The 12,758-nt window shown below is 43.7% G+C and overlaps 1 protein-coding gene across 2 annotated transcripts in view; it reads right to left on the reverse strand.

The window, feature by feature from the left end:
• The window catches only part of RFTN1 (raftlin, lipid raft linker 1), a 477,341-nt gene that overhangs the window by 93,096 nt on the left and 371,487 nt on the right, over window positions 1–12,758 (reverse strand). For both annotated transcript variants that reach the window (XM_077491379.1, XM_077491378.1), the window contains one exon: window positions 10,282–10,485. In XM_077491379.1, the coding sequence (XP_077347505.1) occupies window positions 10,282–10,485 (204 nt within the window). The remainder of the gene's footprint in view (window positions 1–10,281; window positions 10,486–12,758) is intronic.

The following is a 12,758-nucleotide window of genomic DNA, read 5'->3' on the forward strand; positions in this document are numbered from 1 at the left end:
GACTGCCTCGCACTATACATCTGATCAAAATAAAAATCTTTGGGAGGTGAGTTTTACAGGGGTGTTCTCGCTTGGATGCAACATTTAATGTACCATGTAAAACCTGTCAGTAGCGCTACAAGCAAACACATGCTGCTTTTTCTGTCACAATCCCAAAATCAATTTTCAAGCTGCGAAGTGTAATGGTGCCACAATTCTGTCATACCGACTCAGACTTCTAACACTTATTACAGTCAATAATTTTTACTCATGTTTCTAATCTTATTTCCCCTGCATAGCGCGGCTGGACCCCACAGTATGAGAATAGACTGCAGCCGTGTTCCAGGCCTCTGTCTCTACACTTCTGTGCTTAGTTCTTATCTTTTTAAAGGCGAATTGCACCAAGTATTGTTTGTGTTGAAAATAGCCACAGATTATATGAAACCCTCAAAAAAAAATTCTGTTGAAGGAGCTTGCTGTTTGTTTGTTTTTTGTTTTGTTTTTTTTAAGCCAGAAAACATTTATGCCCCGTACACACGATCGGATTTTCCAACAGGAAATGTTGGATGTGAGCTTGTTGTCAGAAAGTCCAACCGTGTGTATGCTCCAACGAACATTTGCTGTCGTACTTTCCGCCAACAAATGTTTGCTAGCAGGGTCTCAGATTTTCCGCCAACAAAACTTTGTTGTCGGAAAGTCCGATTTTGTGTACACACGTCCATCGCACAAAAGTTCACGCATGCTCAGAATCAAGCAGAAGTAGCCACACTGGCTATTGAACTTCATTTTTCTCGGCTTGAGGTACGTCTTGTACGTCACCACGTTCCCACGTTCAGAATTATTGGCCAACATTTGTGTGACCGTGTGTATGCCAGACAAGTTTGAGCCAACAACCTTCAAACAAAAATCCGCGGTTTTGTTGGCGGAAAGTCCGATCGTGTGTACGGGGCATTAAGCCTTATGCACACATGGATGTATTTTGACACTTTTACAGCAGCTGTTTTTGGCTGTAGAACGTTTTTTCTACAGTCATTAAACTCTCCATCATGTTATCCTATGTGCCGATGCACACATAGGCTGTTATCAGCAATTTTGGGCAGTGGGGCAGTAAAAGAAAAAAACTAGTGGGTTTTGACAGACATTTTTTCAGCTGTAAAAAAGCTCTAATGCTGATAAACGTCCATAAATGCTCAAAAAACATCGCTCACACGTGTTTTTTAACATTTTTGATCCATTGAAAAAAAAACAAAAAAAAGCTTCTTAAAAAAAAAACGATAACGCAGAGAAATACCAAAAAATGCTAATAAAGGCTTTTGAAAAAAGTTGAAAAAAGTAAAAAAACTCACTGCAAAGCTACTGACATTTTTATAACGTTATTTTAACGTTGAGTGTGCATGAGGCCTTACTGTAAATTTATGATCCTCTGTGTGATCACTTCATAATGCAGAGAAAGCTTGTAGTGTTCTACCATTTGGACAGCAAACTATCAATTAGAATAATGTACAAGGTGCAGCGGCGGAACTATAGGGGTCGCAGCAGTCGCACTTGCGACTGGGCCCTGCCGTTCTGCCGCTGTGGGGGGGCCCAAGACCTGGCATCTCCCCTGCACCTCTGGCTGGCACTTTAGAAAGCACTGGGGGGAGGTGGAAAGCGGCGATCGGCAGCTCTATGGTGCCTGTGAGCGGCGGGATCTGCCTGGGGCTTGTAGTTCTCTCTTCCCGAGTGTCAGTGTATACAGTGGAGAGGAAATGGGAGGGGCCTCTGACCCTGGCAGGTATCAGTTTCACTTTCAGTGAGTCGCTCTGCTTGTACACTGTTTCTGATACATGCCCTGGTCAGAGGCCCCTCTCTTCTCTACTGTATACACTCGGGAGAAGAACTACAAGCTCCAGGGAGATCCCCCTGCCTGTGGACACCATAGAGTTGCCGATCGCCGCCTCCCACCTCCACCAGCCAGGTACAGGGAAACCTCTGGAAGGGGGGGGGTCAGCTGTCTGGGTACCCTGATGTAAAGGGGGGGCCCTCTGGGGACACTAATGTAAGAAAGGGGCCCTCTGGGGAGACTAATGTAAGCGGGGAGGCTCTCTGGGGATACTAATGTAAGGATGGGGCTCTCTGGGGACCCTTATGTAAGGAGGGGGCTCTCTGGGGACCCTGATGCAAGGGGGGCTCTCTGAGGACCCTGATGTAAGGAGGGGCTCTCTGGGGACCCTGGTGTAAAGAGGGGGCTCTCTGGGGACCCTGATGTAAGGAGGGGGCTCTCTGGGGACCCTGATGTAAGGAGGGGGCTCTCTGGGGACCCTGATGTAAGGAGGGGGCTCTCTGGGGACCCTGATGTAAAGGGGGGCTCTCTGGGGACTCTGATGTAAGGAGGGGGCTCTCTGGGGACCCTGATGTAAAGGGGGGCTCTCTGGGGACTCTGATGTAAGGAGGGGGCTCTCTGGGGACTCTGATGTAAGGAGGGGGCTCCCTGGGGACTCTGATGTAAGGGGGGCTCTCTGGGGACTCTGATGTAAGGGGAGGCTCTCTGGGGACCCTGATGTAAGGAGGGGGCTCTCTGGGGACTCTGAAATAAGGAGGGGGCTCCCTGGGGACCCTGATGTAAGGAGGGGGCTCTCTGGGGACTCTGATGTAAGGGGAGGCTCTCTGGGGACCCTGATGTAAGGAGGGGGCTCTCTGGGGACTCTGATGTAAGGAGGGGGCTCTCTAGGGACCCTGATGTAAAGGGGGGGGCTCTCTGGGGACTCTGATGTAAGGAGGGGGCTCTCTGGGGACTCTGATGTAAGGAGGGGGCTCTCTGGGGACTCTGATGTAAGGAGGGGGCTCTCTGGGGACCCTGATGTAAAGGGGAGGCTCTCTGGGGACCCTGATGTAAGGAGGGGGCTCTCTGGGGACTCTGATGTAAGGAGGGGGCTCTCTGGGGACCCTGATGTAAAGGGGGGGCTCTCTGGGGACTCTGATGTAAGGAGGGGGCTCTCTGGGGACTCTGATGTAAGGAGGGGCTCTCTAGGGACTCTGATGTAAGGGGAGGCTCTCTGGGGACCCTGATGTAAGGGGAGACTCTCTGGGAAGCCTTATGTAAGGAGGGGGCTCTCTGGGGACCCTAATGTGGGGGGAGGCTCTCTGGGGACCTTGATGTAAGGGGGCTCTCTGAGGACCCTTATGGAAGGGAAGGCTCTCTGGGGACCCCTTATGGAAGGGGAGGCTCTCTGGAGACTCTGATGGAAGGGGAGGCTCTTTGGGGACCCTAATGTAGGGGGAGGCTCTCTGGGGACCTCGATGTAGGGGGAGGCTCTCTGGGGACCTCGATGTAGGGGGAGGCTCTCTGGGGACCCTAATGTAGGTGGAGGCTCTCTGGGGACCTTGATATAAGGGGGCCCCTTATGGAAGGGGAGGCTCTCTGGGGACCCTGATGTAAGGGGGGGCTCTCTGGGGACCCTGATGTAGGGGGAGGCTCTCTGGGGATCCTGATGTAAGGGGGAGATCTCTGGGGATCCTGATGTAAGGGGAGATCTCTGGGGACCCTGATGTAAGGGGATGCTCTCTGGGGACCCTAATGTAAGGGGGGGCTCTCTGGGGACCCTAATGTAAGTAGGAAAGTTCTCTGGGGTCCCTGATGTAAGTGGGGGACCCGTACTCAGATATGTAATGACACACACACATATATATATATATATATATATATATATATATATATATATATATATATATATATATATATATATATATCTCTAATATACATGTGTATGCCTACCCAAGTGTATGACTTTCTTTTCTTTGCTGCTATGGGCTCTAGCCCCGAGATCTTTTGTAGACCCAGCAACGTCCCTGGTGGGGACCCTTCATGGTTTCTTGCACCCGGGCCCTGAAGATGCTAGTTACGCCTCTGACAAGGTGAGTATACAAATTCACCTTGTGTGTGGCCCTGTTGACACCTTCCTGTCCCCGAGTAGCTACTGCATCCAATCAGATGCAGCTGCTGGTGCCGGCTGTAAGGCTACAATAGAAGGCACCGCAGATGCATCTACACCACTTTATTGAATGTATGGAGAAATCTGTAGGATTTTCTTCTGTTCAGCATGCAAACTGAATGAAATAAATCAAGCAGTTTTTGGCCAGCGTTAAATCAAATATTAATGTGTATATGGGAAGGAGAAAAGTGATACCATTAGCCATAATGCACAAGGGTACACAGTCTACCTACCAGTCCTGTTGCCCACCCCTTGTATTGTGACATGAGGACGTTGACTCCTGACATTCTCAGGACCCTTTAAGGAGCCGTATTATGGAATCATCTGACAGCCATAAAAAAATGTTCAAGTCATCAGAGAGTGATGTGAAAGAAGGACATACTCACGCCGTAGATCAGAAAAAGAAGACTTTGGACCCAGACCCATCACCAGACCTTGTTTTCAAGTATGAATATTCTTCTAGTTAGTTTTTTTTTTTTAATTAAATCTAGTGATTAGCTAAATGACAGTGGAGGGGATGAAGGTTGTGGGCATTTTACCTATAGCCCAGGGAAAAGTTATGCCGCGTACACACGACCGGACTTTTCGAGGGACTAGGTCCGACGGTCTTTCAGACGGACTTTCGGCGGAGTTCCGACTGACTTTCAGAATGAACGGACTTGGCCACACACAATCACACCAAAGTCTGACGGATTCGCACGTGATGACGTACGACCGGACTAGAATAAGGAAGTTCATAGCCAGTAGCCAATAGCTGCCCTAGCGTTGGTTTTTGTCCGTCGGACTAGCATACACACGAATGGATTTCTCAGTCCGGCGGAGTTCCAGTGGGAAAATGTAAAACATGTTCTATTTCTAAAGTCCGACGGATTTTTGGCAAGCAAAGGTTCGATGGAGCCCACACATGATCGAATTGTCTGACGGACTCGTTCCGTCGGATCTTTGCTGTCAAAAAGTCAGGTCGTGTGTACGTGGCATAAGCCTCCATCCGGGCTGCTTTTAAATTTACTACTGCATAGGTTTAATGCTTGTTTGGATAGGCGAGGAGGAATACATTGAAATTCTTTATTCCTTGCTACCCCACGCTTCCTCATCTCTGGGCAATTAGTTCCCTGAAGTAACTTAACTTTGTTGCCTGGGCAGTTGCAGCTGTCTGACATCATCTCGTACACACCAAAGACATGGTGGTATGTTAATTGGCTTCTGTCTAAAATTGGCCCTAGTATATGAATGGGGACTTTGAATTGTGGGCTCCTTGAGGGTAGGGACCAATGTGAGTGTGCAATGTATGTGTGGAATGCTGTGTAGTTGACTGCGATATATGGGTACCTTAAATAAATAATAATATAACAGATGAGTATCTTAATGAGACACAATGTACAGGGATAGGGACAATTGTAGACATGCACCCACACTCACTTAGGTTGAACTGGAGGGACTGGTGTCTTTATTCAACCTTACTAACTATGTAAGTATGTAACAATGCAGGACCAGCAGTCCTGCATTCTACGCAAGGATGGTGAGTGCCCTCCTACACTCTGGGAGCAGCAGAGGAGAGTGCTGACTGCAAGAGTGGTGAGGAAAAAGGTAAGTATTTGTACTTACCCCCAGCCAAAGTAGCATTTAACCCATGCAGGGGGCCACTACATGGGTACATTTAACAGCAGCCTAGAGAGTGGTTTTAAAGCCACTGGGTGAGAATGGCAACCAGGCAACTAGCATTTGTGGAAAGAGATCTGCAATGGTAGCCCCTATCTTTAGTTTCTCTGATGTGCAAGCAAATACAATACCCTCTCAAGGCTTCAAATATAAATAATAAACTTAGTAATGAGGCATATATATATACCAAAATAGGTGTTTAACATGTGAACATCATGTCATAAACTATTCTGGATTAATGATACTTCAGAAGCACAAAATGAATGTCTTCGACAAATGAACAGCAGCTCCCCTTTAGGCTACAAGAAAAGGATTGGGTTAACATGATGAATTTCCATAATGCTATTGTTAGGTCCAGCACAATACCATAATCACTCTGATGATACCAAAAAGGGAATGTGCTATTATCGTTTATATATATTGCAAAAAAAAAAAAAGCAGCTGTGTGGAAATTATTCTGTCATCTGTGTATTTTGTCAAAAAAATGAAGAAATGCTGAATATATCTCTTGATTTGCAGCCCAGAGTATAAAAAAAAATCACAAAAAATAATAGCACATACAGAGAATAGAGAATGATTTGCTAAATGTCTTTTGCTATGCAGCATAAGCAAAAGCATAAGCAAAATGATTCTTGAAATGTAAAAAATAAAAAAAATCTATTCTATTCAGAAATTGGATATGTGTATGTTAATTTAGTGACACAATAAATCAGCACAAGGCATTAGAATGATTATTGTAACGTAATGTAAGACAAAACAGCTGACTATAAAGAGCATCCACCAACACACAAAGAAATGAATATTACATCTTTTTTTTCAGACATGACCTGGTGTCACCCTGCTGTGAATCCTTTGCCCATACGTATAGGGAACCTGGGAGACAAATGACACTCTCCCACTGTCTGCCTATTTATAAAACCAGCAACACTAGCTCTTGTATCCATATGGCAAAAATGTAATCAGAGCAGACAGCTTGCTCTGCCCAGATTTCTTGCTCAATAGGAACAGTCAATGTTAGCCTACAATGAAGATGTCAGGTCGTTTTAAAGGTTCAAACATTTCACAAATTTAAGTCTGAAGGAAAAGAAAATGGGCACACAATCGTATTTTTCCCATACTAACCAATCATCTTTAAAGTGGTAAGTACCCAAAAACAAAAATGTTATATATTGCAGCATGCCAATCCTTAAAGCAGTAGTAAATCTCCACTGAAATAAAAATTAAGTGCCCCCCCCCCAGCAGGGTTAAGTCATTGGGGGTAATTTACTAAAGGAAAATCCACTTTGCACTGCAAGTGCAGTTGCTGTAGATCCAAGGGGGGCATGCAAGGAAAATAAAAAACAGCAGTTTAGCCTGCATATGATTGGATGATAAAATCAGCAGAGCTTCCACTCATTTCAGATCTCTCCCTCAGATTTAGAACAACTGCACTTCCAAGTGCACTTGCAGTGCAAAGTGGATTTGTCTTTCGTAAATAACCCCCATAATGTACTAGTATGCAGGGCATACTAGCACATTATAACAGATTTACCTGTAAAACGCATCCCTCCCACACAGCGCTGTTTCTCTCAGTACGTCACATGTTAACGTTGGTTGCGTAAGGCAGCCCATTCATTATGAATGGCCTGCCAATGCAATAAACAAAAAAACACACATGGGGGGTTATTTACAAAAGGCAAATCCATTTTGCACTGAAAGTGCACTTGGAAGTGCAGTCACTCTAAATCTAAGGGCTAGATCTGAAATGAATGGAAGCTCTGCTGATCCAATCATGTGCAAGCTAAAATGCTGTTTTTTCTTTTCCTTGCATGTCCCCCTCGGATCTACAGCACTTGAAATTGCACTGAAAGTGCACTTGCAGTGCAAAGTGGTTTTTCCTTTAGTAAATAACCGCCACTGTGTTCCACCTTTGTGCCTGCAGCAGCCAGCGGAGAGGAGGGGAGCCGGCAGTACAGCGGGGGAGGAGGGGGGAGGGAGAAGAGGATGTTGAACAGGAAGGGTGATCGAGACAGTGGAGGAGGGATTACAGAACCAATCCTCTGTGTGGCTCTCTCTGCAGCAGCTGAAAGCCAGCAGGAGGGAGAGGAGGAGAAGCCACTTTCACCTGCTGCAGAGAAAGCCACATAGAGGATCAGTTCTGTAATTCACCTCGGATCTGGATTGGAAGTGTAGTCGCTCTAAATCTAAGGGGTAGATCTGAAATGAGTGGAAGCCCTCGGATCTACAGCGACTTTAGTTTCAAGTGCACATGCAGTGCAAAGTGGATTTTCCTTTAGTAAATAACCCCCATTATCTTTTTTTTACAACACAGTGGGGGTTATTTACTAAAGGCAAATCCACTTTGCACTGAAAGTGCACTTGGAAGTAAAGTCGCTGTAGGTCGGAGGGCTTCCACTCATTACAGATCTACCCCTTAGATTTAGAGCGACTGCACTTCCAAGTGCACTTGCAGTGCAAAGTGGATTTACCTTTCGTAAATAACCCCTGTGCATCACAAGTTATAGTCTGCTAGGATGATGTGCTGTAGTTTACTGTGCAATGGCTGCTACTGTACAATCCATTAGAGTGCACCGTGAATGGCACTCCATCGCACTGCACATAGATCCATATTTTTATTGATTTTAATAGAAGCTCATGAGGCTTAACCACTTCAGCCCAAGAATAATTTACCTCCTTCCTTACCGGGCCACTTTTTGCGATACCGCACTGCGTCGCTTTAACTGACAACTGCATGGTCATGCGACGTTGTACTCAAACAAAATGTATGTCCTTTTTTCCCCACAAATATAGTTTTGTTTTGGTGGTATTTGATCACCTCTGCGTTTTTTATTTTTTGCGCTATAAACAAATAAATAGTGTACATTTTGAAAAAAACACAATGGGGGTTATTTACGAAAGGAAAATCCACAGTGCAATTAAAAGTGTACTGAAAGTGCAGTTGCTGTAGATCCGAGGGGGACATGCAAGGAAAATAGAAAACAGCATTTTAGCTTGCACATGATTGGATGATAAAATCAGCAGAGCTTCCACTCATTTCAGATCTACCCCTCAGATTTAGAACAACTGCACTTTCATGTGCACTTGCAGTGCAAAGTGGATTTGCCTTTTGTAAATAACCCCCAATATCTTTTACTTTTTGCTATAATAAATATACCAAATGTAAAAAAAAAAAGCACATTTTTTTTCCTCAGTTTAGGCCGATCTTCTACATATTTTTGGTAAAAAAATCGCAATAATCGTATATTGATTGGTTTGTTTAAAAATTATAGCACCTACAAAATAGGTTATTAATTTATGGCATTGTTATAATTATTATTTTTTTACTAGTAAAAGGTGGTAATTTGCGATTTTTATCAGGGTTGCAACATTGCGACAGACAGATCGGACACTTTTGACACTTTTTTGAAGTAAGCATTTATAATACTTGTTTTCTACATGCTTTTATCTTCAGTTGTTTAGGTTGCCGACAGAGTCTCAATAAAGGAAATGTGTGCAAAGAAAAACATGTAAACTGATATTCCTTAACTCTCTTTCTGGAAATGCCAGTTGTTTTACGGGTCAATAACATGTCTAAAATACATTAAATGCACATGCAACCTTATGGGAAGACTGTTGTTGAAATTAATGGCCTGGACCCTTTTTTTCTATAAAGCAAAGTTCAACCCGTAGGTTGTAAGCCATGAGCAAGAGGCTGGCATAGAGCATCCTTCAATAAAATTACAGACAGAAAATCAGCTGAATGAAGGGAAATGTCAGAACTAGATTTCCATCTCCACTGGCTCTGACAGATACATGTCATTAAAGTCGTATTAAACTCAAAAGCAAACTTTTATTATATTGCAGCTTACCAATTCTTACATATAAAGCATTCGTTTTCTTTTTTAGGCTTTTTTCCATTATTTTTATCTAGTGATCTGGCCATTATGTCTGTTGTTGCTTAACAGAACCAGCTCTCCTACATGTGTAGCAGTGATAGGGTTGAGATAAACCATTTACCATGGATAGGGATGCTTACAATGATCAGCTTTTATACATTTTTAAAATAATCTTTAACCCAAAATGATTTTTTTTAATTGTAACTGCTTAAAAAGTCTGGGCTGCAGGTTAGTTTAAATCTGTAGTGTATCTAAATCTGTTCATGCAGCTAACACACCCCTCCCTCCACATTAACAATGCTGCAATCCAAAGGTGTATTTGTTGCTCCTTCATCCAGAGTGTAGACACACTAATAGAGCAAGTGTATTATTGGCCAGATCCCCAGGTAAAAATAGCAAGAAAAAAATCGTAAAAAAGACTAATGCAGCCACCACATCTAAGGGTTGGTAATCTGCAAGATGTTATATTTTTGGTTTGGGGTTTAAAGCCACTTTAATTTCTCTTCAGCAAGTTGTGATTTGAAGCTTGACCCTTTATATAAATAACTCATAATTTGTGAAACAGTGCTGTTTCTTCAGTGTTACAATATGTGCTTGTCTTTGTATTTTCTTTGTAAATGCAATTTATCCCCTGCTGTTTCCATAAGTAGTTAGGGATCCTGCAAAATGAGAAAATACATACCTGAGTATACAACTGGGATTCTACATCTTACGTCCTATCAGAAGACTATTATACAAATGAAATACATTGAAAGAAGAAAAAAAAGGAAATATCTGGCAAATGCAAAATTCCATACCATTTACCATTCCAAGACAGAAGACGGCATTTACTAGTGAGCATCCTTTCCTGAAATGATCCGTCATGTGCTCCAACCAGTTGGCTTCCAGGCCATTGATGGTGCTCTTATCCTTGGAGATCTTCATTGGGATATTCACAGTATAATACTTTCTGTACCTCTGCTGCATTTTTGGCTTATTAAAAAGAGCCAAAATCTCAGTTTCTGGAAAACAAAAATGTAAGGTATAAATATCATTTTCATTGTTATGAATAACAGTTTACAGACTATACCTATAAGCCTTTTAGGGCCATAGCCACTTCCCCTGCAAAGAACTTAGTGGAGGCGTACACCCTGATAACGTATGTGCGCACAAAACAAGTCGGGGGGGGGGGGGGGGGCTACGTGCTGACACCACGCTGCTGTGTCCACGTGTCTGCCATTGTAAGTCTAGCTAATTTTATCTTGTTTTAAAAGCTGCTGCATCTATCTATATATAATTTTAATATTTTACAATAAAATACTACACTATACAATTACCTTTGGGCTCCTCATTTGGTGAGCTCGCTATGTGCAGTTTGTGGATTTCAGGAAGAAGTATTTTATGCTGCTAACAATAAGGTATGAGGAGTGCCCACTAAGGAATATTGACTGGAGCCTGCTTTATCTTATTTCTGGTGAGAGTATAGCTTGGGTGGAGGTTCATGCGAACTGTATCGTTTTCACAATTTTTGGCGGATCTCGCTGGATAATACTTAATGTTGGATTTTTTTTATGTTCTAGTGAGCACATAGTAGACCAAGAGTGTATATACTGGGTGAACTCTCTACACATTGTGGACACTCTTTTCAAAGTTCTACTTGGTTTACTTAAATTTTATCTGGACTTTTACTCATTTTCTAATATATTAAGGATATTATATCTATTAAGCACTGTGATTATATTGTCTTAGTGGAACCAGCTTGGGGAGTGGGGCTAAAAAAAGCACAGAAGGGCCTGTTGCAGAAGGATAGAGGGGCAGGTGAAGACAGCACAGAGGGATCTGTTGGGAAAGTGTGTGTGTATGTGTGTGTGTAGGGGGGGGGGGGGGGTGTATGTGTGAAAAGCAAAGAAGGACATGCTACGTAAAGGAGACGGGGGTAAGAAGAGAAGAGCACAAAGGAACCTGTTGTAGAGGAGTGGAGTTAAAGGTGAAGGGACTTGGTGTGGAAGAGATTGTGTGGAGAGCCCAAAGAGACCTGTTTTGGAGCAGAAAAACAGGGGGTATTAAAAATATAGTGGAACTTGTTCTGGGGTGGGGTTGAGGGGGGATAAAGAAGATAATGGTTCCCGTTGTGTAGGTGGTTATAGCCAAGAATATGGCGGAAGAAAATCTGTGGCTAGAAGAACAACTGTGAGTAGAAGTAATGGCAACCATGGAAGAAGAAAGCGAATAAAGGTAAGAGCACAAGTGGCTGAAGGAAAGAGGGTTAAGAGGTACACAGATAAGGGGAAGCCCTATATGATGAGACACAGGCCGCGTACACACGGGCGGATTGTCTGCCCAACTAAGTTCGTCAGACAATCCGACAGACAGTCCCTTCAACTTTTGAATGAACGGACTTGACCACACACGATGAACAGACAGTCCGCTGAAAGCTTGCGCGATGACGTATACAGCACGTACGACGGGACTAGAAATACGATGTCCAATACACTGCAATGCAACCTTCGGCCGTGTAAATCCTTTCTGAGCCTGCGCCATACTTAGTCCGTCCAACTTGCCTACACACGAGCGGACTGTCCGCTGAAACCAAGTTTGGACGAACAAAACCAAGTTTGGACGGACAAAATTACGGAAATTCCAAAAGACTTAGTCCGTCAGACTGTCCGCTGAAAAAGTCCGCTGAAGCCCACACACGAGTGGATTGTCCGCTGAAACACGGTTCAGCGGACTAAGTTGGGCAGACAATCCGCCCGTGTGTACGCGCCCACAGAGTTAGAGGATAGTAAAGCAGAGTAATCAAGCAGAGAATTGGGCCAATATTAAAAACTTCCCTGCATACATATTTTCTGTATTTATAACATGGTAAATCTTACAGACACCTGCCCTAAACGTGTTTGCCATTCATCATATTGATTCCATAAATGATTTGCGTCTGATTCGCATGAAGATCATCCACACACCTGTAGGGGTAACTATATGGCACTAAGGTGGCTAGGAGGGTAGGGCGGGGGTTTAAAAGTCTATAAAAAAAAGGCTCTTGTTCCTTTTACAGATGACCAATGCAATAGCCTTCTATATAATCCAACTAAAACTCAGGAACACCTGATGGACCTGTCCATATAGGAATGTAACCAAATCTATAAAAGATCAGTCTACCTGCTTGTTAGCAAAAACAAATTCAATTGTGTACTGCAATAACTTTCGAGGTGAGGTTACAGAAGCCTAGACTAAAATGTACAGTGTAGCCCTCCTACTCCCAAAAATTAACTGAAACCTACTATCTATTTCCTAA

Source organism: Lithobates pipiens, unplaced genomic scaffold (genome assembly GCF_037356315.1).
Source record: "Lithobates pipiens isolate NorthernLeopardFrog02 unplaced genomic scaffold, aLitPip1_a1.2 Scaffold_19, whole genome shotgun sequence".
Taxonomy (NCBI): Eukaryota; Metazoa; Chordata; class Amphibia; order Anura; family Ranidae; genus Lithobates; species Lithobates pipiens.